This window comes from Peromyscus californicus, unplaced genomic scaffold, assembly GCF_007827085.1.
Source record: "Peromyscus californicus insignis strain IS unplaced genomic scaffold, ASM782708v3 Scaffold_18__1_contigs__length_77618521, whole genome shotgun sequence".
Taxonomy (NCBI): domain Eukaryota; kingdom Metazoa; phylum Chordata; class Mammalia; order Rodentia; family Cricetidae; genus Peromyscus; species Peromyscus californicus.
In genome coordinates, this window is record NW_026294480.1 from 77,407,271 (window position 1) to 77,434,367 (window position 27,097).

The following is a 27,097-nucleotide window of genomic DNA, read 5'->3' on the forward strand; positions in this document are numbered from 1 at the left end:
AGGCACAGCAGAGGCATGAGTTGATAGCTTGCCAAGCCCTCTTAGCACGATTGTAGATGTCCTGGCCAGTCCCGGAAGCCTGCCTTAGAGCCTTGGAGGAGCTTCAGATGCCAGTCTGGAAGTGTGCAGAAAGTCATAGACAAAAGTAAAAAGTGTGACACATACCCCGAAACATCTTGCTTTCTTGGATCTTGGGATACCAGGCACATTATTTTAACCAAACTCATAAAAACTTTTAAGTAGAAACACTCACATATGGGTTTTTGCAATAAATTATTTGTATATTCCCTCAGGAGCCCACCATCCCCTGGAACAGTCTTGTTACCATGGGTGTACTTAAATGATCTAATTTGAAAATGAGTAGATTTAAGGTCAAGGACTAGATATGTTACAATAAATTCTTTTAAATGTATTCAAAATTTGAGATTTTATTCTAGGTATAAACTAGCCCAAGTTATCAGTAAAAGCTAAATGATCCTACTAAGAAAAGTTTGCATGGAATTCTGTTATGCATTGGCTTGTTTCTGGTCCTTTCCATAAGTTATTTTATTTGACTTTACTACTGATTCCTCAACTCAGTAGGATTAATTAGATCTGTCTTAGTTTAGTATGTGGCATTTTATAATTGACCTTAGAACGTGCTAGCTGCAGGCTAGCCCATCTAGTGTCGAAATAGGTGGAACTTTAGCTCAGGACAGAGTAAGAGAGACACTTTGTGAGAAAAGAGTGGATTTCATCTGACTTGGGGAATCCACAGGACTTTGAGAGGGTATAGACCTTTGCGGAAGGCATGGAAGGACAGCCAGGATTCCAGGCTTGCAAAGACTTCAAAGTGTTGGAAATTTTCAGATGAGTTCTGGGCACAAGCACATTCCAGTGTCATAAAGCAAAGAGTCCAGAGGCGGCAGTAAGACCAGAAAGACAGGTTCAGGCTGCTGGAGAGAATGCTGTAGAGCTTGTGGGTAGTGACAGGGAGGTGAAGGTTGCTTGGGGCCTGTCTCATTGGTGCTGCTGAGTAATTATATAGTGGGGCTTAGAGCTAGAATAGAAGGGGGGGAGCTAGTCAAAGTTATTACAGAGGTGAAACCTTCAGATTTTGGAGGGAGTTGGCCAAAGAGGGCAGAGGTAAAGTAAAATGTACAATGTTTTGGGGCTTCAGAATCTGGCATGAGTAGGCTGATAACACTGAAGTAGGATAAGACAGGTTCCATAGCACAAGACTTTTGGAAGTTCTCACTATGTGGTCCAAGCACAGGGTCAACACTGAGAGCAAGTGCCTCCTTATGAGTGAGATGAGTGGAGTGGGGGCCTTGTAGCGCTGTCCCTGAGCCTCTGGTTACCTTTCAAAAATCAACAGAAGCTCGTAGAATTCATGTGGGGAAAGGGTGCCTAGTTCAGGCTGGACTGGATTGAAGTATATGACAGGCCTAAGGAAAGATATGTAACAAAGTAATTAAAGTATTGTTCGGTGCACAGAAGAAGAGAAGAAGTAGAATGGAAGAGGGAGAAAGAGGAGGTAAGGGAGATAATGGAGAGAAAGGAAAAGATTGAGACAGGAAGAAGGAAGAGGAAGGTGTGTGAGTATGTCTGCACAAGGTGGTAACTGACTCCCGGAAGGGGGTTCTGACTTCTACCTTTTTTTTCAACACTAAAAGCATAGCAATTGATTATTTAGTATTTAACTGTATAGCAAGTACTTACATTGTGCTTTCCAAGTATCAAACACTAGTTATCATTAACATAATCCTCACAACCCCGAGTTAGGTAGCATCGTTGTCCTTACATCACTATGAAACCAAGGGACAGGGGAAGTGACTGGGAAGTCTCAAACAGCCATGCATGTCACTGCTGGTGTACAAATGCAGGCAGCCTGGGATCTGCTTACCAAATATGGTGCTTCCAAATGATACATGGCTCTGGATGACCATAAATTAATAAAACAGCCTCACCAATTTAATAAGCTCCTGCCAAGAGCTTAGTCCCTTGCCCTAGAAAATTTGGAATAGACCACCATACTAAGTCGGGAACATACAGAATATGTGCTATTGGAAACAAAGCAGAAGAGATGCCCAAGGTGACAGGGCAAGAGCACAAACACAGAATCAGAATGTTCCTTTGCTGTGGCAGGTGTGAGAGGTGAGAGGTGACACAGTGATGTTCCTCAGAGATACTTGATGTCTCGACAGAGGCAGGAAGGTTGTAAGAAAGTTACTAGCTGTCTTGGAGAGGAACCACAATAATTAATGGTGAGAGAGGAAAATTAAGAAAAGAACAATGATATACTAAGGCAAGAGACACAGCGGTCTTGATGAGTGGAAGTAAAGACCCAGGGAACAGTAGCTGCAAGTAGCAGCTTCAGAAAGAACTAATAGGGTTGCAAGGCCCAGGACAAGTACGGTGAACTAAGGGCCAGGCAGTCCTGGTACAGACCATGGCTTTATTCTTGCTCTGCAACCCAGGGAAAATTGCCTCATCTCCTCCACCTTCCTTCTTCTTTTCCCTCTCTCAATCTTTCCCTCCCTATCCTCTTCTGCCTCGCTTCTCTCCCTTTCTTCTCCCTCCTCTTCCACCTCCGTCTCTTTCATATACCAAACAATATTCTAATTGCCTTTCTATCTGTCTTTCCTTAGACTTGTCATGTGCATAAATTAGTCTATCACAAATCAGATACATCCAATTCTGTCCATGAACCTGACCTCTCCAAGCCCCTCTCCCTCATCATTAAATAGGCTTAATGTTTGTGATAGTTCTAAATATGTAACATTACTATCAGAGCAGATCAGGGGACTAAGTACATGACCGAGGCTATTATATTTGAATAATTCATCTTCATTGTATCATAGTGCTGTTTCATAAAGGTATATGAAAGTTTTTAAAGTCCTTCTAAATCCCCACTAGAAAAAAGAAAAGAAGTCATTAACGCCAGCTTCACCATTGGAGTCCAAACTAAGCAAGCCATCTGGCAAGGTATGGAAATCACATGCCAGTTCATCATCACACGTTTGTCCTCTGCTGCTTGTCTCAGCCTGATTTCTTGTGGTTTTAAAGGAAACATTTAATGACTTAGAGTTTAAAGAAATTATGACTGAATTGAAAGTGCAGCCTTCACACTGTTTATACCAATTCATGGTTCAAGCCTCTGTTTTGAAACTCTAGTTCCAGGACACAGAGCTTATTAACAGTTTCTAGTCTATAAATATGTGTTCTTTAGCAACACGTATAGCTGATTGAGACTTGGAAAGTGACTCTTTCTGTCACTTGGTTTTAGAGTGAGAACATCTTGGGGGTTGTCTTAAGTATTCTGTATTGCCTCTCTATTGGTAAAGAATATAAGGTACTTCTTTGAAATCTATCCCCTTTCCCCCAAGAAACCACAACAATAATTTAAAAAGGAAAAATAGTCTAAAGCTAATAGGCCCTAATTTCTATTGCATATATCAATAATGATGAGTCCTAAAACCATCATGGGAATGTGGTCATCTTCAGTGATACTTTTAGATTTGAGGTCTGTAGTGAGGGTCTTTCCATTTTCAGGTGCCTGTTCATATTGAGTCATCCATAACTACAAAACAAGGTGGTAGAAGCCTCTCATTAATATATTGAGTTCATGTTGACAGTCTAAACTGTCAGTTCATATGTCTTTACCATTGATCTCACATGATTTCTCTTCAGAGCTATCCTTGGGCAAGCAAGTAATCAACAACAATGCTCATAAAGAAAGGGAAAAATACAAGAAAATTCATTTTTAAAAATAGATTTTATTTGGAAGAGGGGCTGTCTACAGATTTTGTAGTATGAAACTTGGAAGTTGGGGGACTGAAAAGCAACAAGTGCCGCATGGCTAATCCTTGCATTTTTTTTCTTTTTCCATTTTAATTGTCAGTACCTTGACTTGATAGCCATTGTGATAAATTTGTTGCTGTAGTTAATGACGTGGTACGTTTTGAAATGGTTATTCTTTCCTTAATGTGGCTTTTTATCTTTCCAACTCAGAATCTAGACTCTGCATCTTCATAATAAAAATGGACTGAATTTTAACTATTTTTGTGCTTGGAAAAATTACAGTATTTGGTACATGTTTTGTAGTTAAAAATCAAGGATAATATATCTACCAAATAACATTTACATATCTTTCTCTTTCATTTCCAGTCAGGCATAGATGTTGCTTTAGATGACCTGATAGACACTTTAGGGGAACCTGAAGAAACTAACAAAGATGATCCACGATACACTGGACCAATAGTTTTGGTATGTGATTGGAAGCTAGTAAGAATTCATCCTCAATGAATAGGAAAGCAAGTAAAGCCATGACTGTTAAGCACAGGAGGCAATCTCATGTTCTGTTGATTATGTAGAAGCAGGATGGTATTAGCATTGATAATAGAAACCAAAACTTAGTGGTGAGGGTGGAAATAGTCTCCTTGTGACAGCTACACAATTGCATTGATTCAGAAAATATCTGAGGGTGCTAAAGCACTTACTGGAACAGCTGACTAGGCCAGAAAGTCTTGTTTTTTGTCCTTTAGATGTGATGCAGTGGCCTTGAACTTATTTTGAGTTTTATATCCTTATGATCTTAAGTTAATCTATTCTTATTTTCCAGAAAGTAATGTAATTTTGTTTCCTTGTATTAAAAATATAGACTAGATGAAAACATTGTCAATAGATACCATTAAATGTTAGTTTCTAAAGTTTACAATAAATAGAAAAACAGAGAAAAAGACAACTGAGTAGAGAATTAAGAGAAAGTTGTTTGGACAATGAACAAATAACATGAAGGTCTACCAGGGAATTAGGAAGATGACATAAAGCCACATGGTGTGGTGCCACTTGTGTGACCAGACTACCAGAAGTTTAAAAGTTTGACAACTCAGCTAAGGCACTAGGTACTAAAGATAAGTGTCCCTTTCAGTTACAGATCCCTTCCAGAGAGAGAGCCTGGAAGTGTTACTAGTGTGTACAGAGAAGGATAACTGGCAGAACATTTGGAAACAATGTGGTTAACAGAATATAGGAAGCTACTCAGTGCTTCCTTTTTCTAAAGGGAAAATGGCTTCCTCATGCATTTGTATAATATAAAGCCATAATTTTGGGTAAAATAAACCAGAGCAACAAAATGATACTATTTATATAACATTTGAAAACATGCAAAGTTATGATGTATAATGTTTATGAATTCCTACATGCAGAATATTTTTAAAATATGCTCCAGTTTAGTTTCTAAAAAATGATAAAAATTACATGTATGTATCATGGTATTAGAAATAAACCATATTTTCAAAAGTAACAAAGTATTTACTTCTAAAGTTTATAAAGAATAAAAAACACAGAGAAAAAGACAATTCAATAGAAAATGATGAAAATGATAAACTTAAAGTGCAGGGTTCTATCTATAAAGCTAATTAAATAATTGTTAGCATACCATTAGAACTTAAGGGTTACGTTCAGTTGTAGCTTCTTAATGATTTACTTTCATCTCAATAGTTACAGAAAATTAGTACTAGAATAGTACTTTGGTTTCACATATCATTCTCAGCATATTAATTGCATAATATGTCTTTATGTGTGATTTAATTCCAGGACCCAATGGATTCTACCTACATTGAGGCACTGGGTATAAAAGAAGGGACTATTCCTCCAGAGTACAGGGAACTTCTGGCTGTAAGTTATCTTCCACTTTTATTTCACCATTTATTTCTTGGAAGATAATTTCATATCAATATCAAAATTTAGAAAATTGAATGGGGCATATACAGTTGTTATTATTGAAAAGTACCCTCTGTGTGTTTACCTTTTGGAACCTGACAAGGTATCACAGACTGGATAGCTTAACCAAGAGATTTCTCTGTTATTTGTAGAGACTGGAAGTCACACTTAGGGAACAGCTGGCTCCTTCTAAGAACTCTGAGAGGTAGCTCTCTTCTAGGCCTGCTTGCTGGGCTTATAGATGGCTGTCTTCTCCATGAGTCCTTTCATATTACCTTCCCTCTGTGTTTCCCTGGGCCCCTATTTGCTCTCTTCATAAGGACATTAATATCACTTGATAAGGATTCCCACTAATGACCTAGCTTCATTGGATTTCTTATATCCACATAAGGTACTATTCTGAGGTTCTTCGGAACTTCATCATATGAGTGGGAGAGCACACAATTTAGTTCATCATAGACTGAGAATACATTTTTATCAATCAGAAGAATTCATTTTGACTTCTCAACTTCTTTCATTTTTGTTTCAGAAAAAGGAAGGGATCACAGTACCTCCTTCAGATTCTGTGAGTTTGTGTACATGTCTTCTAAGGTCTATGTCACCATGGTGTATCTTTCTTTGGGGGGCATAGAACTACCCCACCTATAATCCCAGTCACTCAGGAAGCTGAGCTCATGGCCAGCCTGGGTAAATTATACTCTGTCTCAAAATTAAAAGTAAAATGGGGTTATAGCTCAGTGGCAGAGTACTTGCATTGTATGCACGAGGGCCTGGGTTCACAATGAAAAAGCCCTATCAATTCTGTATCTGAAGGTGATGACCATGGTAATCTCTCACTCAGATGTTTCTTTCTGTTCCTAGAAAGACGGTGGGCATGGGGCTGTTTCACTGTTCCTTGTCTATATATATGTATGGAGGTGGAGATGATAGGGTCAAGAAGATAGAAAGATATAGTAAATGCTAATAATTATTAGTAGTATGAGCACATGTAACTACATTAGAAGGGGGGAAAAGGAGGAGGCGCACCCACTGCCTTCCAAACAAGGCTTCCTTCTGAGTTATTTCATTGACATTTCTCATTTGATATCTAAAGAATGCAAAGAATATTTCTTTTCTGGATTCCTAATCTCTAGTTTGGCTCTTAGGAGTTACTCTGTGGTCTTTTCTCTAGAAACCCATGGGACCTGATGATGCTATAGACGCCCTGTCATCTGACTTCACCTGTAGTTCTCCGCCTGGAAAGCAAATTAAGAAAGAGGTATTGTTTTTAGTCCTATTAAAGAGAACTTTGCTAGAAAGTATCTTGGGTATAAAAATAATGTTTTAGTTCTGTTTATCACAATTGAATTTCCATCACTTGTAAAAATCTTTTGAATTTTCTTTTTCAGAAATCTACAGGGGACGTTTTCAAAGCTCAGGCTGCTGGAGTGACCAGAAGTCCTGTTCCTCCCCAGGAGAAAAAAAGGAAGGTGGAAGAGGTACTTACTTCCTTAAATAGCCAAGGGCCTATATGACAACAGTTACTTACCTGATTTTTGCTTATTTATGAATAATTTTAAAGCACAGCCTTTACTGTTGTCATACAAGACCATCTTATGTTGTAACACAGAGAAACTGCTCTTGAAATATGAAATCTTAGGCTTGAGTTCCTAAAGGGAGCTTTGTGGATCATTATAGGAATGCCAGCACAGCTGTTTCTGCTGCCTCAGCAACAAGATGATTCTGTCTTCAAAGTTGATCCTGCAGCTCCAGGCTAGATGTGGGCAGGTGCACCCTGTGTGAATGGTGCTGATAATGCTAAGGACCACTTCTATCAGAGCTGCCCCTGCTTCTGCCCTGCTGGAGGGAATAGTTTATTTTTATCTCAATGGCTGAGAGAGCTGTGGGGAGCACCACACCCTGACAGTGGAAGATCTCATAGCCCCGAAATTGTATCTTCAGAGGTCACTTCAGCTTTCTCACTTGCTTGAGCTTAGCTGTTTTGCTGAAGAGCCAGGCTTTCAGAAGACATTTTACAAGAAAAACAGGGTCATTCAAGTTTACTTGCTGGCAGCTTTTTTGATAAGAGTCTTTTGTAATACCATTTCTATTATAATCATATATCTTACTTGCAAAATAAGTGTTGAAGTGTGCCCTATAGCTCTTGCTATAATAAGAGGTCTGGTGTCTTAGACCAAGTTTTCATTCATAGGTAAGTCCTTTTTTCTTCCTGTTTTAATTTTCCTTCATATAGTAATTTCCCAATCCACAATTTACCGTTTGTATTTAAAATATATATTTCACAAATAAGAAAATTGATTATGTGGATTATCTAAGCTTCAAACTCTGAAGAGTTTTTTGTTTTTATGCACAGACTTTTTCCCTTTTAACAGGATGTCATGAGTGATCAAGCCCTGCAGGCTCTGTCAGATTCACTGGGCACCCGGCAGCCAGACCCTGAGAGCCATCTTAGCCAAGCTGAACAAGTCAAAGAGGTACTGGCCTTGTAATTCATATGCAAAGCTGAGCACTGGCACATGACTAGAATTCTTTTACATTGTTAGAATTACTCTTCATTTTCTCATTTTCAGAGTCTGGTAAATGTAGATATTTATTGCTGGGGAGTGAGCAACCAAGGCAGATGGTTAAGTGTTTGTGTAAAACATTTACTGTGTCAATATTTGAAAAGTGAGGGTGTGGCTCAGTGGTTGGGTACTGGGCTTGGTCTGTGCAAGGACCTGGGGTGGAATCCAGCACTTCAAGAATGCAAAACCTTTTGGTCCAGTATGTTGGCATATATCGTGATCCCAGAAATTAGGAGGCTGAGGCAGAAGGATTGTGAACACGTTTTAGAACAGCCTAGGCTGTGTGGTGAGACCCTGTCTAGAAAGAAACGGAGATGGGGGGTGGGTGGGCAGGGAGAAAAAGAAACAAAAATCTTTGCCAAAGCATGATAACAGTAGTAGTCTGATGAGAACCTGTAAAGTTAGCTTTTGCTGAGTATTGTGAATTTGTATTTTCCAAAGAGTGCTTATGAAGGGAGATGATCAGGGAGAATGCAATGAGCCTTCTTTTGTATATTTATGAGGAAGAAGGTTGACAAAATTGTCTCAGGTTGAAATAAATTGAGCCACAATCACTCAACTACTTGCTTACTGGAGCTCTCACACACTTACAGCATGTTTGTCTCATAGCCTCCATGCCCTTAGCAAATCCATCCAAGCTTGTAGCTGGTGTAGAAGTGTGATATAAGTTATGATTTTTGTATGCTTTTCCAAATCAGTTCTCTGGGGAAAAGAAAAAGGACAGAAGTAAGCTGCCTATATCTAACAAGGCAGGAATCCTGGAGGTAGACAGCCAAAGGCTTTGGGAGTACTACCCTATCAGATCAGGGAAAGGAAACTGGCAAGCAGCATTGTCACAATGCCCCTGACTCTGCTGTCACTTCCTGTTCTGAGTTGTCAGGGAAGGGCAGTCTTCCTGACTACCAGGAACCCTGCCTGAGTTTGAATTGGCCCGGGTCTACGATGGGCCAGTTTCTGTCTTCTACTTTCTGGGAGGGCTCACCTGCTGCAGTGTGGCATGAGAAGCTTCATGATGTTGAATGCAAAGGAGCTGGAGAAACAATCCCTGTCCTTCAGGAGCATGTGATGTGCTCAGAAGAAAGAGAACATGGGTCCAAACACTGTGAGGTGCATATTACTCAGAGTCATGTTGTCTCTAAGGAGGGTGGTCTTGGTGGAGCCCTGGGTATAGCCAGGAGGTGCTATATTATGGTTCTATAACCTGGGAGCTATGGATTTCACTTTTGCCTCAGGCTTTTTATAAATAGAATAATTTAATAAGATAATATATATGGAAAGAGAATGTGTAAACCTGATAGAAGTCCCAGGACAGTCTAACTAACCCAGTCACTAACCCAGATGAATAGGTGGAAAACAGTGACGTGAAAGGAACTCATGCAGCAGCATGGGTAACTCTCCAGAGTGTATATAGCAGTGTGTTCACAATGCCATTACTCTATGGAGTGGTATAGGAGTGTGTTCACTGTCCTAGAAACCAGTATCAGTAAACTAATAAAAATAACTTTCCATTCATGTCATGCTAGCTTTCCGCTAGTCCTAAACTATATTTCCTAAGAAGATCTTTCAATCCTCTAAATTCTTGAGCTAATTTATGGAGTCTGGCGGTGATTGTTTATAATGATTAGCCTGGTGTTTTGATAAGGCCCCTAAAGGTCCTTATAGGAGTTCTTATAGGAGTCTGTGGCTGTCGCATCACCTCCCCTATTAAATGGCACCTGTACAAACTATGGAAGCCTCTAGAAAACAGACCCAATTCTACTTTGTCTTATATTACATCATACCATAAAGTAAACATTTATTTGCCTATAATGATATCGTTTAAGCCACTCCCATTTTTTAGGTATGTGTACCTGGTCTAGCATGTTTGCAGTATGGTAGACTTCCTCTTGGTGTTTTTGGTGTCTTGAATAGTGTGGCCATTTTAAAAATATAAAGATCAAAGAGGTAAAAAAAAAAATGGATCCTGTTGTGTGTATATCTGCCCATAGCCTGGAAGTATGGAGATAGTCTTCCTGTACAGATGGCCCTTGATATTCAAGGAGTCTCCTTAGGGACTAGACATGGCATACTTCCCTGAGTTGGACAGTATTGCTGCATATCAGAATGCCCACAGACAGTAATAGAGTAAAACCTGAAATTTGAAAAGAGACGAAGACCTTTCCATCCTAAATAACATACAACTCTAGTCCCAGAACAAAGAACAGTGCATGGCTAACTAAAGTTTCTTGATAATTTTTAAGAATTAATCAAGAAAGTAGCCAGTCTAGTCTGAGGTTGAGGTGGAGACGGAATCAGTGAGTTGACTCCTGATTTGCTTAAGTAAATTGTGCCGCGTACCTTAGGTTCTGAATTATAAATCCATGCCTTGAAATAGATACAAATCCTTACACATGGTATTTTATAGGACCCACCTGCAGATTCCATTACAGATGCTATAGAGGAGAATTAGTCGTGTACTGTAGAGGTACTTATTTCTAATGTATTTATTTGCTCCTGGTTCAGTGATCTTGTGAAGTAAGTCCTGCTGCTATTGAATGAGTCCTTTATAAATCATTAAAGCCAGTTCTTCATGAAGAAGCCACATTTGTGACCATCTGCTTCTATCATTGTTGAACTAGATGAGAGAATTGGATATGTGCTTTTCTCCCTTCTTAAATAACTGCCCTGTTGGGCAAGATATATGAAAGCTATTAAAATAATTGCAGCTAATTTCTGCCTATACTTACTGTCCTCCAAGGGGCCTTTATTTACTTTGGTGAACATTCAGAGTCAGTGAGCTAAGGAAGGATTATTAGCTAGAGAGGCAACACTCTCAAGGGCATCATGACTTCCTAAATCTTGGACCAAGCAGAGTGTCTGTCCCAGTGCCTGCTCACAACTGCTTTCCACAGACTTGCACTTTGTGGTTTACAGAGCATTCCAAACACTCTAACCCTATTCTGGGTTATTCTGTAGTATATGAAGTAGGTGATAACAGTTTATATTACTTACATCATCTAACTGCTGCTTTTTTTTCCTCCCCATTTTCATCAGGCAAAAGCAAAAGAAGAAAGGCAGGAGAAGTGTGGTGAAGACGATGATACAGTCCCGGCTGAGTACAGGTTAAAGCCGGCTGTGGTAAGTTCTCTGCATAACAACACACTTATCGGCATCATGCTTATGATATTCCTCCCCTTGACACCAGGAACAAAGCTGTCGCACTGCAGTTATTAACTGTGAACATGCTGGACCTGTTTCTCTTGGCTCTCTGAAGCCACAGGACCAATCCCCCCAGGGATGGTTTGTCCTTTCATGGCTTCTAAAGAAGTTGTTAAAACTCTAACCTATTTGACTATTTGGTAAGAGGAGAAAACATTTCCTAAATTGTGAAAACTCATGTTCAAAAACTAAATGGTGTTTAAAATCCAAAAATGATAATTATCCCAATCCTGGGTTGGATAATTGAAGCTTTTTATATTTTAAGACAGGTTCTCAAGGTAGACTTGACTAGCCTCAAACTCACTCTGAAGTGGAGACCATCCTTGGACTGATCCCCTCTAGCTCCCAGCTGCTGGGATTACAAACCCAGCTCTGTAGAATTGAGTTTTTTCTTTATTTATCCCATTAAGGAAGGGATAGCCTGATGACTCAGTGGGTAGAGACACTTGTCACCAAGACTGACTAAGTTTGATCCCTGGATTCCAGGTGATAGAGAAAAACTAACTCTGCACACACCCATACACATAATAAGTACTCAAAAAACAATTTCATTAATACAACTGCACTATTCTCTTTTGTTTCTTTGTTTATTTATTTATTTATTTATTTATCTTTTTGCCTTACCAAACAGTAAATCTTTCAGTAACTTGTAATGAAAAACAAATCATAGCATCCTTAGAAAAGATTCCTGTATTGGTACTTATAGAAATTAAATCTAAAATTAATTCACTCAAGTATAAGAAAAAATAAGCTTACCTCTCATATCCTGGATTTGCCTAAAACAAACATAATAGAACATGAAAGCAAATTTTTCTATTCTATCTCCATTAAATTTCTAATTTTATTTTCAGGATAAAGATGGAAAACCACTATTGCCAGAGCCTGAAGAAAAGTCTAAGGTTGGAAAATTTTCCTAGCACTCAAAACCAGCAAAAATATAAAGTGTAAATTAGGATCATTTTAAAAGACCACATTTCACATGCAACCTAGTACTGGAGTGAATTCTTATGGTAACTCAAGGCTGAGGCCTCTGCTCTTTTGCATATATTTTAATGATGGTTTCTCTTATGAATTATTACCAGACTATTAAGCAGCATTCACCAATCATTAGGAGTTAATGCTAAAAGAGCTTTTACATTATATTATTTTGGCATTTAATTTAGAATTTGATTTAGTAACTACTCTTAACACTTTTATTTTGCCTTAAATATATATAGTCAGTTTCCTGTCAAGATGACACCAATCAGCATTTTTAGTCACCTACTATGTGCTTAACACTGCTCTAAGTGCTTTTCACATCTCCATTTCATTTTTTAATGAGCCATTGAGTAAAGTTAGTGTTGCTTGCATGAGCCCATGAGCATGGGCAATTTCTCAGTAGATATACCACTAAAGAAAAATAGCTCCTGTGTTCTAATGCCTGGTAGAGCTATTGTGTCAGTAGCTCCTCAAAGAATTATGTGGCTTCTTGACCCCCTCTCCCTCTGTAATGGAATGCTAGTGAGCTCAATCTTGTGCAGGCAACTGTACTCAGACTTCAGCTGCTGTGAGTTCAGTGCAGCAGCCATGTCCTTTCTAGAAACAGCACTCACACCACTGCCTCTCTTTCTGCTCCTTCTTCCTTTTCACCACAGGATATTTTCATAGAATCCCCGCATGGACTGACTCTGCTGGGGGAATGGGGGCTATCAAACTTTCCTGCCAGAGACCGTTTTCTATCCCCCCTACTTTTCCTCCCTTCCTTTCCCTGGTTATAGAAAATGAGTACATGAATGTGTTTTCTCTGCTTTATTCTGAAAGAAAATCATTAAGGACTAGGAAATGAATAGTCACCTTTAATAACTGCAATACTCACTGGAGAAAACAGGAAATCTTATTTGAGTAAAGGTGTACAGCAAATCCTTTTGTTACTTTGAAAAATGATTTACTCTATTTTTTTAAATATTTAAAACTTTATTGTAACGTACTTGTAAATAAAATCATCACAAAGTGAGATTAGCCAGACTAAAAGTCTGGACCTCACCACGGACTTCTGTGTAGTTCCTAGAGCTGACCTATCAGGTGAGTAAATAAACCTTTAGCACTTTCACAGCACTAAGGTGGCAAGTAAAATATACGTGTGTGCCATTTTTTTCCCCTCACATCAATAAATGAAGAATATGCCTTATCAAGCTAGCTTTTGCTTTTAGATAATACAATGTAGCTAAACCATATTAACCTCAAAAAAAAATACTGTCCTATGATTTTACAGAGCAGAGCATCTTCATAACGCAGCATTTCTTGTTACAGCGCCTGAGTGAAGCAGAGCTGATTGGGCAACTTTCAGAAGATTTTGGCCGATCTACATGTCAAGACAAACCATCTATACCAGCTGAGAAAATAGAAGTATGTTCTAATAATGTCTTAAGGGTTTTTAATGTTCATTTTTAATCTGAAGACGTGTGAAGCCCAGATTATTATTGCATACAGGAACCCCATGAAGATCTACGTGTCACCTTTTGTACATGGTGTTTTCTTCTTGCCTTTTTCTAGACGTATTTTCTATTGCCAGCCTATCCCTAATACTCTTGAAGTTTAAAACCTGCAGTCATTCCTTCAGTGAAGTGCTTATATTCAAGCTTCCCTTTTGATTGCTGTCACGGAGTTGTTTAAATGAAATTGCCATGCCTCTCAGCCCTTCCCGCTTTTATGTCCACCAGAGTCACCCTTTTTGAAGGATGTTTCTAGTTACAGCATTCCCCTACTCCAACCTTGAAGTTGCCACTCCCTGTGAACAGATTCTGTACATGCCACTAGTATATGTTAGTCGTGGATTCCTTTCCACCAGGTTTGCTGCATTACTGCATTACTCAATGGGAAGGCTCTGCAAAAGCAACCTTTTGTTATTGGTACTTTCCGTTCCTCGTTCAACACACCCTTTATTAAAAGAAATTCTCATGGCAGGGCTTCTTAGTTGCTTGGTTGTTTGTTTGTTTATGGGTTTTTGTTGTTGTTGTTGTTCTTTGTTTTTGTTTTTGGTTTGGTTTTTTTGTTTTTGTTTTCTTTTTTTTTTTTTGTGTGTGTGTGTGTGTGTGTGTGTGTGTGTGTGTGTGTGTGTGTGTGTGTGTGTGTATCCCTGTTAAAGCAATAATTTAAAAAGGTTCTGAGCTATACTACTGGTGCTTCTTTAACCCTAACATCTGTCATTGTAAACAGTACAGTTTCTCAAGGATGATGAGAGCATGCTTTAGCACTACTCTTTCTCTTGGGTGCTTTGCATGTAGGAAAACTTTGCTAAAGTGTCTGGATTAAAAGCATTTGGAAATTACTGGGACCCTGCCCCTAGAATTCCTCACTGCATTGTGGTGAGAGCCTAAGAATATATATTTCTCACAAGATATCCAGTGTTGCTGAGGTTACAAGTCCAGGGACCACTCTGAGACTCCTATTCAGTATCATTCCTTAGATTCATGCAGATTTATAACTTAAAATATGCTCTCAGATCAATCCTTGAGATGTTGTGTGTATTTATCAATGTTTTCCTTTCACAAATGTGAAACTGAGTCTGCAAGTTGCAATTACAGTAATTGAAAAGTTTTTAACATGCTTTGGTATGCATATCACTCAATAAGCATTCAAAAGACTCGTGCTTACAACTTACATCTCGTAGTGTCTAATTGAGTCACTATTGTTCTGTTTTATTAGTCAGGTAATTCTAAAATTATTCAGAATACTTGCTTCTTTTCTCAGAAATCTAAGGACACATCCCCAACTCCTGTGGCCGAGGCTGTGCCTCGGGCCTCCATGTGCAGCATACAGTCAGCACCACCCAAACCAGCATCTTCGGTGAGTGATGCCCTTGCACTGAAAGGGTCTTGAGCAGGCCCTGTTCTTTCTCCCCCCACTTTCTACTGTGTGTCACCATACTATGCCAAGAAAATGAAGGGAAAGCTAATACAGAGTTGCTATTCATTGTTCTTTCGGCTGCAGGGCTGTGCGGGAAACTCTTCTGCACTTTTATTTTAATTCAGGTGCTGCCTGCTGCTTTGCTTTTATCTTCTGAAACTCCTTGTAGGTCCATAACTATCTCCAATAGTCCCTGTGTCCTGAATGTCCGGTGTCACATTTCTTTTTGGCTTTGTATCCAAATCATGATCACAATTCTGCCCCCTTCCACGTTGGAAGAAAGATCGAAGCATCCCTCTGCCTGGCCTTCACTGTTTCTTGTTTTCTGCTTTTCTTTGAATTTTTGAATTAAGTGATGTTTACCTAAATCCTTATTTAATTTTGATTTCTATGGTTTTAGTTTCTATCCTCTGATGACTCGGAGACTACTGCTTTATACTTACAAAATCTGAATTCTGAGTGACTAGCTTTGCTCTTCTAGGACACATATGTTCCAGATTCCATGCATCTTCTCATTATCGTTTGTGGCACTAAGGATGTGCTGGGGCTTGAGACATGCTTCGTAGGCATTCCATAACTGACCTACATCTGCTAGTCTCCTTATTTGATGTTTATAAAGACACTGTAAAGTCTTTTCCAATCACCTTCCTGTATAAATGAGGAATGCAGGCTTTTTGTTGACCTTCAGCAGTGTACCTGTATCCTGGTCCTTAACTGTAATGTGAATGAGAAATATGGTGGTGGTCTTGGATACCTTTCAGTTTTCTACAAATATGAGCCAGACCTCAAGTTATGACACAGTCTGAACTTTCCTGTGTGGAAAACAGGCAGATGGAACATGGATGAAGGAACCTTTTCTTTTAGGAATTTACAAAGGCTTCCATGTAGAGGGCAGGGTCACACTGAGAAGTGAAAATAACATCCCAAGGAAGGCAGTGAGGCAGAAATGCAAAGCACTCGGTGTACTTGGATATGTTCATTTAGATGCTTGAGAGAACCAGCACCTATACAATAATAAAAATAAAAAAGAAACACTTAAATGAGTGGTATTTATTCAGGTTAAGTGTGTTGTATTGTTTTCTATCTATGAAAAATGTTCTGGCCAGGAAGCATTCATTTAATTTTTTAAAACCACTAAGGAACATTTATGACCCATAGTTTGGAAAGCCAAAACCTGTCCTGTCTTTTGACCCATACGTGGTTTCTTCATTTCCCCTTACATGCCTCATTTGTACTCCTGTTCATTTGTTTGAATGTTGGTGTAGCCAAATCTGGCTTATAACATCATGAGTGAGCATATTTCGTTCAGAATGGCAAGACTCAGATAGGTCACTCTCATTGTATGTTGATGGTGGTCAGTCACAAGCAGGAGAATCTTGAGCCCATGTATGTTAACCGTATGGCTAGTGGGAGCACCAGAGAACAAACTTGTGCCTTCTCCCCTGGGCCTGGCCAAGCTTGGTGGCAGAAATTCTGCCTTCTTCCCTCTGTCAGCTTCTGTTATCTTTATCTTCTTTTTTCATGGGCCAAAATTCTAGCTGGATTTTGTAAGGTCTTTAGTGTCCATATACAAATTGCATGCACAGTTTTTAATATAAGAAACTTGCTCTAATTTTTAACATTCTTAACATTTCAAAACCTCCATTCTAATTACATTGATGGCTCAAGTTATTAAAGATAGTGTAGACCTGAAATAAGCATGTGCCTTTCTGAATTGGTAAGCGTGAGTAACAACTTAGGTTTAATCACCTTTGTCCTTGCAGAAGAGCATGGCGCCAGATGATGCTGTCGAAACCTTGGCTGGAAGCCTGGGGAAAAAAGAAGCAAATCCAGAAGATGAAAAACCTGTAGTGGATAAAGTCAAAGTAATGGTGGCTCAAATGTGTCCACAAAATGACTTATTAACCATCCACCTCTGCCCTCCAATAAGTTAACACTCTGTTTTTAAAAATCTATCTGTAAAGCATGATCAGTGGTCTTTCTCTGATACTGCATATATCCTGTTTAATAAGCTAAATATTAGGAAGTGCCAATGTTGAATCACTATAGTGGATAGGTGATATGCCTGTGTCTAAGTTTCATGAATCCCATCTTTGTCTACCTATATTCATCCTTTGCTGAGGGCTCCTAAGAAAAGTAGAATAATACTCCTCCCAACAGGTAGTTAGCCCAGCAGTTTGAGAGGTGGTATCTGAGCCTGCTAACTGGAAAAAGTGTTAAAAGTTGAAGCAGTTGAGGATCTGTTAACAATGGTCATATGCATGTTTGAAGCTAACAATAGAAACCTCAAATTTAATCTCTGAGAAATGCATTGTGTAGGAGGAGACACTAACCCTAAAAAATGATACCACTTTTATCTAGGAGAAGGCTAAAGAAAAAGACTATGAAAAACTTGGTGAAAAAGAAGAAACAATTCCTCCTGATTATAAACTAGAAGAGGTCAAGGTAAGCAGGCTGAATATTTTCCCACATCATTTTCTGACTAAATTTTATAATCATAAAGAGGGAACTGATAATAGATCTGGAATATAAAGATGCCATTTCTTTATGTTCTGACCCTAAATTGTATTAGCACTAATACCATGTTAGAATACTAGATATGGAGCTAAATCATATTCTTTTAAAATTTGTTCATTTTAATTTCATATATGTGTGTGTATACTGAATTTACATCATTTCCCCTCCTTCTCTCTAACTCCTCCTATGTCTCTACCTTTCCCCTTCTCCTTCAAATTCAAGGCCTCTTTCTTTATTTTTGAAAACATACAAACACACACACACATACACACATACTTGTATACACATAAGTTAATATATAAATACAAGCTAATGAGTCATTTAGTTTTGTTTGTCTGTATGTTTGTTTTTAGGACTTAGCACTTGGTTTGGATGAGCAGTTATGGAGTTCATCCCTGGAGAATATTGTTTCTTCCTCTCTCAGCATTCATTAGTCACCTATACTCTTCATCTAGACATGAGACCCCTTAAGATTTCCCTCTTCTTCATTGGCATGTCAGCTGATATTGTCATTGTTCAAGTCTTGTTTAAGCAATCAAATTGTGAGATTTCATGAGTGCAGCTTTCCCATCATATAGAAGATGCAATTCTGCAGCAGACGTGCTGGTCTTCTGGCTCTTATACTCTTTCTGCCTGTTTGTCTATGATGTTCCCTAAGCCTTAGTTGTGGGGTTGTGTTGTAGATATATCAGTTGGAGCTGGACACCTCATGGTCAGTTGTTCTGTGCATTTTGGTCAGTTGTAGCTTTCTGTAAGAGTCTTCATCTGCTGCAACAAGAAGCTTCTCTGATGAGGGATGAGAGCTACACTTCTCTGTGGGTATAAGGATTAGTATTAAGAACACAGTTAAGATACATATAAGTGCTGGGCGGCGGTGGCACATGCCTTTAATCCCAGCACTTGGGATGCAGAGGCAGGCGGATCTCTATGAGTTCCATGCCAGTCTGGTCTATAGAGCGACATCCAGGACAGGCATCAAAACTACACAGAAAAACTCTGTCTTGAAAAACAAAAAACAAAAACAAAACAAGAAAACAAGATACATATAAGTAACATTATATGAACTCAATGGCTTGTATTTAGGAATATACATGTATACACAATACATGTATACATATAATCATTGATGAAAAAAGAGGCCACAGATTTGAAGGAGAGTAAGGAGGGGTGTAAGGGAGAGTTTGAAGGGAGAAAAGGAAAGGGAGAGATGTTGTAATTAAAATAAAATACCAAAAACAAACAGAATGCAGTTAAAGATAATGTTGGTTTGGGAAAGTTGCAATAATAGATTCTCTATAAAGTTCCATGGCCTCACCAGCCATGGATTCTTGGCTATGTATACAGTACCAGACACAAATTCTTTACTATTGGGCAGGATTTAAGTCTAATTAGAAAGCTGATGGGTAGCACCAAGATATATGTCACGACTGTACCTTTAGGGATATCTTGTCATACTAGTCATTGTGGTTCATACCCATCATAGCTGGGTAGGACTTTTGACGGCTTTTCTCCCTTGGCAGCTTGCATAGCATCTTCTAATACAGTGAAAGCTAGTCCTCAGGGAGGAGTCTTCCAGGTCAGTTCCTCCAAATCCTGTGTCCAAAATTGTAGTGGTGTCAGCAATAGGGACTTACCTTCAAACTCTGGGAAGCAACCAAGGGCAATAGCAATAGAGACTAAAATATATTAAGCAGCCTTTTCGTCCTTTAATATAAAGAAAAATTAACATCTAGGCCACCAAATATTTTTCCCTTCAGACATGTGGTTTGTGATAGCACAAGCAATATAGGAAAACCTTCTGCAGGTTAAACAGAAGTTATACAGAAAACTTTTTAATCCTTAAGTATAAGTTGAAAACTTATATGAGAACTTGTTAAACACTGAGTAAAGTGATAAGCTGACCTGTTCTCTTCATATTGAAAGGGCAGGATATGCAGACCAAGTAACCAATGGAGCGATCCCATTATTATCAGTTCCAGTGTACATTTTAAACAGAGTAGACACATAGGCAGTTGAACAAGTAGTCATTTTCATAATGTGCCCTCCAACAGGAAAGTTCAAATGTACTTTAACAGCAGTTTCGAGAAGCTGAATTCAGAGTCCTCACCCATCCACATGCACTAGTTTATTTTGCGACTCAAGATCTTACACTGAATTCTCCTTTACTTAAAGTTTATTATCCTGAACACTTATGCATTTCATACTGCAGCCAAAACTGGTGGAGTTTCAATTATTTGCAGCTCATAATACATTGTTTTAAAAATTCTTCAGGACATTTTCAAGGCCACAGATCTGTCTCTGATCCTAGTTCCATGGAAGCAGGCCATATGCGGTTGATCAGTAGGAAGCTGGCTACTTTCTCCCTGCCCTCACTGAAGCTTAGTAGTGCTACTTCAGGGATTGCTTTCCCTGCCCCCCCCCCCTTATTTAGCGTCCTCTTGTTTAAATATTATTGTCATTAATTACCTACCTCACTTCAGGTCACTATAGTGAGGATCTGCTCTCTGTTGTGGTCAGACCTCAAATTTCCCCTTCCTGCTACTCAACGATGAGGTAATAAAAGGTAGATTTCCATTTTAATGCAGAGCAAAGGAGCCTTCAGGGTCCCATGCCTCACTTGGGATCTTTACTGACTTCTCAGCTAAAACATGGTCTGGAAGTAGCAGATTCCTCCTTTAAAAAGGGCTAAAGCTACAAGTGAATTCAGAGGGCAAGAAGGGTTGTCTTAGCTATAAGAAAGCAGCAGATAGCTCTAAACATTTACATAGCACATTTGAAATACAGAAAACAAAGCAAAACATTTTGACCACTTTCCTAGGAGAAATCTTTGAATGTAACCTTGAACTCATTTATTTTTGTACAGACAAATAAATGGAATCTGTCATTAATTTATAGATCTTCTTTTATTAAGGAGGCTCAAATAATTCATTGGTTTTGTTCTGTCACTCAAAAGTACCACTTGAAACCACATTTGAAGCTTAACATAATCTGAGCCCTAAATTTGAGAGTGCTCCACCCAGAAAACAAGCTCCCTGAGCATTTGGACTTTAGCTGATTGAGGTCCCAGTATCCCCTTATAAAAGAGTGGTTTGCTGATACACCCCTAAAACATACCACTTAAAAATTCACATATTTTTCTTTTGTATTCATTTCTGTTCTTTGGGTCACAAGCCACACTGTAAGTGCTGTTAGACCCCTTGGCCAAGGAAGGCATGATGCATGTAAAACTGACTCTAGATATGAATGGAATTACAGTGCATATATTCTCTGCTATGATAATGTTTCTTAAATGAATAACCTATGTGAAAATATACAGTAGGTTTAGCCTGTTAATTCCTTATAAGGTGTATAGGTTCCATATTTGGGATAATATGTAAAATAATTAATATCATGTTTTTATTCTGAATAGGATAAGGATGGAAAGCCACTCCTGGCAAAAGAGCCCAAGGAACAACTTCCAGTAAGCCATCTGCTTTCTCTGAGTCAGTCTTCTGTGTCCTCTGATTGGTAATCTGGGAAGGGCATAGCTTTCCCTTTTAGTGAGCTTATCAGAGTGTGATATGGTAGACACCAAAGAGGAGGTACGCCAGCATTCCTTTTGTTGATATTTTTTCTGTCTCTTGCAGCCCTTGAGTGATGACTTCCTTCTTGATGCCTTGTCTCAGGACTTCTGCAGTACCACAAACATACCATCTCTTGTAAGTATGAAGCACCTGGTTAACTGGCTTTCTTTTCTTTTCTTGTCTTGTCATTTCTTTCTTCCTTTCTTTCTTTCTTCCTTTCTTCCTCTCTCTCTCTCTCTCTCTCTCTCTCTGTCTCTCTCTCTCTCTCTCTCTCTCTTTCTCTTTCTTTCTGTTTTGAGGCAGGGTTTCTCTGTAGCCCTTGGGACTGAATGTGTCACCCCCTCTTTGAGACATGTCTAAGCAGATTTGAGTTAAAGCAATTTACTTTTTACAATGTTTTTATTTTTTTAGAAAATTAACAATCAAAGGAAAAATTGTCAGTATGAAAAATATAGTAAATGAAATACAAATACTAAGTTTGGTAAATATCAGATAACAGACTAGAACATTATTTGGGACACTGTTACAAACTCTAGTGACAAAGTCTCATATTTTGGCTCATAATTCAAATAGAATGGAGTAACTACTGTATATGCCCTCCTTGTTGGTCATAGTAAAGTAGAAAGGAAATTATGGGGTAAGTAAAATTTTAAAATGTTCTCCAAATAATACTAATGTCAAGAAATAAATTCAGAATACACTATTGAAAATAAAACAACATAAAGTTAAATTAAAAAGTAGCCAAAGCAGTATTCATGTATTTCCTGCCATTCATCTTTAAAAACAAAACCAGGTAAATTTGATAAATCTGATATCTAACAAATTCTCCCCAGGTGCCTGCCCTGAGGAGATTTCTACCAGGGTCCAGAATAGAAGCTACAAGCAGCTAAGGATTCTAATCTGAGGGATATAAAATGAATCTAAGCACACTGAGTTCTTTAGTCCATTCACTTTATTCTTCTAAGTAAATGCTGTCTACACAGTTTCTTTTCTGTTCTCATACTTAGCTCTTCTCAGTTCCTTCAGCTCTCAGTCCCTTCTGCTGTTCTCTCATCCCTATCTAGTTCTTTCCATCTTCGTCCTCATCTTGTTCTGCTCAATCAATTCCCCTCGTGCTGTGCGGGAACCAGTATGTATACCCAAGCAATAGTTCTTTGGCAAAGCAATTCAAGGCTTGGAGTTTTCAGGGTTGCAGAGAGAGGTGATAAGGATCCACACATAAAACAATAAATGTCAACTTCCAATTAAAATCCAAAAGGGGAATGACTAAAGGGAGTTCTCTGGTTAAAGGCTAAGATCAATTAGGGAATCTAGGAATAGCACCTGGCTGAGAAGGAATTAAAACTTGATTCGCACAAGAAAGAAGCTTGGCACCTATCACCTGCCTGGCCTTGAAGGCAATCTCCTTGGGTCAGTGGGAAGTAACTACTTTAACTCAGTAACTAGCAAGTGACTAAAACATCATCCCAGGAATGTAAGCAGTAAATCCACCTTAAATTAGGGTCTTGTGTAAATAACTCCGGGGTGAAGGTAAGGAGTTGAGGATTTAATTGCTAGTGGTTATTTTCTCTAGCTGTGGGTGAGATGAGCTAATGTTAATGTGCAGTTTTGTCCTTGGAAAAAGGTATCTTAGCTGAAATACTTTTGTCTGGAGAATGACCCTGGCCAGATTTATGTAAAATAAGCACAGCTGGGAACAGTTATGCAATTACTCCAAATGTATAGGGAAAGTTGTGCCCAAGATTGAGATACAATCATGAGATTACATGTACATATAACATGAGAATGCACGGTAAATAGAGAGAATCATGGCTGTTATTGCACAAGAAGTTTACAACTAGAGACAGCCAATTCATTCAAAAGGCAGTAATTCCATAACACCTTGCATGATGATTTCTTCTAACAGAACACTTAGTTCTGATAGGTTGACCTTCTGAACTCTAGTTGTCACCTGCTGTATACTCCCATGGTTTTTTGCTACCAGCGGCTCTCAATAGATATCTGTCGAATTTTAATTTTCTAACAGCCATAGTATGTAGCGTAGGAAGTTTGAGCCTGTGTGGAATGTAGCACCTAACATGCTGGGACAGGACCACAGCCTCGTGGCTAACTGACCAGAAGCTGTTTCTTTTGAAAACATGGGTGCTTTGTAAAATACTGGCAAGTACACATGCATGTCAGACATCAATTCTGTTTTTATATTTCAAAGCCAACCATTAATTTGTTCTTACAAATGTCAAATCTTAAAACGTTCTGGTGGATATAATAAAGGAAAAAGAATACAGTAAACTCAAATTTAATGTAAAAACAAGAAAGATGTAACAGGCAGTAGCAGAGTTAAACTGATTTGGGGAGAAACTGCAGAAGAATTTTAAAGAAATTCTAGACAAAAACACAGTCAGTACAATTCATAAAACCTAAAAAAAAAAAAAACAAAACTAAAGAAAATGTGAGAACTGCTTATTCTTCTAAAGGTCACTTTCTGGTTAGCCCCGCTGTGACATAAATATGTCGGGAAAAGGGAGATGTTCTGCAAAGTTGCTTCTTACAAATAATCATTCTCACTTTAAAAATCTCATCAAGTATGACAATGTCAGTAAAGGTCACTTTAGTTGACAGGTATTAAAGTATTGACATTTACTATAACATGTATTGAAGTCATTATTTGCCAAAATCATATTCATTGGCAAGGAAATTGCCAATATAGCATAGTAGTATAGCCACTAGAAATAATCAAATAGTTATGTTCATATAAAAGATACATTTAAAGACCAGGCAGGGGTGATGGTGTCTGCCTCTAATCTCAGCAAGAGACAGGTGGATCTCTGTGAGTTCAAAGCCAGCCTGGTGTAAATAGTAAGATACTGTCTCAAAAACTGAAACAGGACTAGAGAGTTTTCTCAGTAGTTAAGATCTGTTAACCACTTGCTCTTATAGAGGACCCAGGTTTGATTCTCAGCACCTACATGGCTGCTCACAACTGTCTGTAACTATAGGCCCAAAGGATCTGATGCCCACTTCTTACCTTCACAGACACCAGGAAAACACATGGTGTATTTTTGTGCATGCAGATAAAACACTCAAACACATGAAATAAATCTTTAAAACAAAATTATATATTTGAAATTTAGCATGCATTCATGCTTTAAATAAAAACCTTGAAAGAGTGGCAATCCCTTAATGGTATCTGTTCATTGCCAAGAACAAAATATTTAATATAAAATGAGAGGCATTTTCTAAAATTATAAAACTTTAATTTTTGTTAAATGTGATAAGGGAAAGTCATTAGTAATAGCTGAAAAGTAGTAATTCACAAACATTCAAAAGGAATACCTTCATATATTTGTGGGTATGGCTGTTTGAGATAAGACATATAAATGATATTACGTGTGCTAGTTTCTTGTTAAAAACAAATCAGTAAATTTTATTAATAGGAGACTCTAAACTTACATAAAAAACACAAAATAAAAAATGAATAGAAAAAGGCAAAGCAATAGGAATCTATCTAAGATGGGTTCATTGTTCTAAAAGAACAATGGCTATTCCTTTGTTTAGTTAATAAATTATTTTGTTATTAAAATATCCCTAAGATACCTTCTATAACTCAATAAAATTATTCTAAAATGTATTTGAGAAGTAAATCTATAAAAATATGAAAGCATATTTATTTTGAAGTGTTTTAGGTATTATTAACCCAGTAAAATCTTGGGCCTTTGATACAGTAATAATAAGTAAAAACTACAGCACTGGTTCCAAGAATAACTTACAAGAGAGTTCACAGGAGTAAAAAAGGAAATCAACATAGATGAGAAATGTAGCATGTTAAAGGGAGCCAGAGAATAAATATTATTTCAGAAAGTTTCAGAAATAATTTGTTGTGCATCATTCAGAATAAACCACTATGATGGCTTAATGCATATAGCACAGTGTGACAGTGACAGAAGTATGTCACTGTGCAGTTACCAGAAGTGAACATATGATATAAAAGTCTAACTATGGCAATAGCAAACAGGACTGTTGTCCATTCTTTTCAGCAGTATGTATTCGTATTAGAGAGTGCCAGTGCTGTGAATTTTAAAGACTCGTTTATTAAAAAATGATGAGGTAAATGTTGCTAAATGGTAGAAGAAAATATTTTGAAATTTTTTACCATAAGGAAATGATAAATATTTGCAGAAATAGATTTAACCTCATTTAAACATTACATAATATATAAATGCATTTTGGCATTGTACTTTACTCCATTAATGTGTACAGATTTTCCACTCTGTATCAGTTAAAAATAAACAAGTTTAAAATTTTCTCTTCTACAGAATTCCTATCTCTTGTCAATGACTGTAACACTGAATATGACAATTTTTAAAGATCTAACTTTCTCTATCTAACTGGAGCATCAGATATGAGGCTATACTCCTCCTTCTAAAGCCCTCCTCATCTTGGTACCCAAAGACTTCTGTCCATCTAAGGGAAATGGTCCACGTTTGAATATACTCTCTCTCGGCTACTCCAGGATGCTAGATTCATAACTTCGATAGGTCTTATCCCATTGGCACTTCCCATACATCTTGCTTCTGTCCTTGAATTCATTTGAACAGAAGCTAAGCTGGAAAAAACATTTTAAGTGCCCCCTCCCAAAAGACACGTCTATAACTTATATAAAACTTAATTGCAAAGTAATTTTAAAAACTTTTAATAACCCAGTGTCCAAGAAGAAACACATAAACAAAGTCATGGAACTCTGAGTAAATTGTTGGATGACATTTAGAATACCAGATGTGAAATAGAGACAGGAAATCATGGGCTGGACAGATGTCCCAGTGGCTAAGAGCACATACTGTTCTTCCAGAGGGCCCAAATTCAGTCCCCAGCACCCACATAAGGTGGCTCATATCTTTACGTAACTGCAGCTCCAGGTGATCCAATGCCTTCTTCTGACCGTCATGGCCAACTGTATTCACATACACATATACCCTCATAGACACACATACATACACATAATTAGCAATAAAAATAGATCTAAGAAAATAAAAATGAGAAATTGTAAAAATACCGTAGAGACAGAAATGGGAAAACAGTGCTTTAAAGATTGCCACGAGGCATGTATTTGAATAAAGGAATAAAATAAAATGGTTTTAAGACCTGTATTTTAAACCATGATATTATGGTCATAATATTATATGCAACATGTTAATAATAATTTTTTTAATAAAAGGAATTTGAAGATGCCAAACTTTCTGCTGCCATCTCTGAAGTAGTTTCCCAGACACCTGTGCCTAGCACCCACGCAGCTCCTAGCACCCATGCAGCAGCCCCTCCACCTGATACTGAGGTGAGCAACATACTGTCCTTGGGAAATAGTCTTAAAACAGCAACAAGAAAGAAAACAAGGCACAAATGAAAACAGGAAAAATTATTAGGAAAATCCAGTACCTTGTATTACAGAAAAACTTAGATTGGTGATTCTGGGAGATGACAAATCCTGTCTGTGAGGGGACAACATGAAAATATTTCACTTCCAGCCTAGGAACTTAATGTTGCTGTTGGTCTATTGTAAGCACAGTGATGTGTAATCTCTCTCTCCTTATGTGTGTGTGTTTAGAATGTCAGTAAAACTAAGTGAAAAGGTTTATTTTAATGAATTCTGTGTGAGCATCAGAGTTAACT

The 27,097-nt window shown here is 38.1% G+C and overlaps 1 protein-coding gene across 11 annotated transcripts in view; it reads left to right on the forward strand.

Moving 5' to 3' along the window:
• The window catches only part of Cast (calpastatin), a 97,861-nt gene that overhangs the window by 58,593 nt on the left and 12,171 nt on the right, over positions 1 to 27,097 (forward strand). For 9 of the 11 annotated variants that reach the window (XM_052743742.1, XM_052743741.1, XM_052743745.1 and 6 more), the window contains 16 exons: positions 2,899 to 2,967; positions 4,150 to 4,248; positions 5,581 to 5,661; positions 6,236 to 6,271; positions 6,878 to 6,964; positions 7,095 to 7,184; positions 8,079 to 8,180; positions 11,304 to 11,387; positions 12,320 to 12,367; positions 13,758 to 13,853; positions 15,198 to 15,293; positions 17,117 to 17,218; positions 17,715 to 17,798; positions 21,280 to 21,330; positions 21,497 to 21,568; positions 26,646 to 26,762. In XM_052743742.1, the coding sequence (XP_052599702.1) occupies positions 2,899 to 2,967; positions 4,150 to 4,248; positions 5,581 to 5,661; positions 6,236 to 6,271; positions 6,878 to 6,964; positions 7,095 to 7,184; positions 8,079 to 8,180; positions 11,304 to 11,387; positions 12,320 to 12,367; positions 13,758 to 13,853; positions 15,198 to 15,293; positions 17,117 to 17,218; positions 17,715 to 17,798; positions 21,280 to 21,330; positions 21,497 to 21,568; positions 26,646 to 26,762 (1,314 nt within the window). The remainder of the gene's footprint in view (positions 1 to 2,898; positions 2,968 to 4,149; positions 4,249 to 5,580; positions 5,662 to 6,235; positions 6,272 to 6,877; positions 6,965 to 7,094; positions 7,185 to 8,078; positions 8,181 to 11,303; positions 11,388 to 12,319; positions 12,368 to 13,757; positions 13,854 to 15,197; positions 15,294 to 17,116; positions 17,219 to 17,714; positions 17,799 to 21,279; positions 21,331 to 21,496; positions 21,569 to 26,645; positions 26,763 to 27,097) is intronic. The other 2 variants (XM_052743748.1, XM_052743746.1) reach the window with 2 other exon arrangements.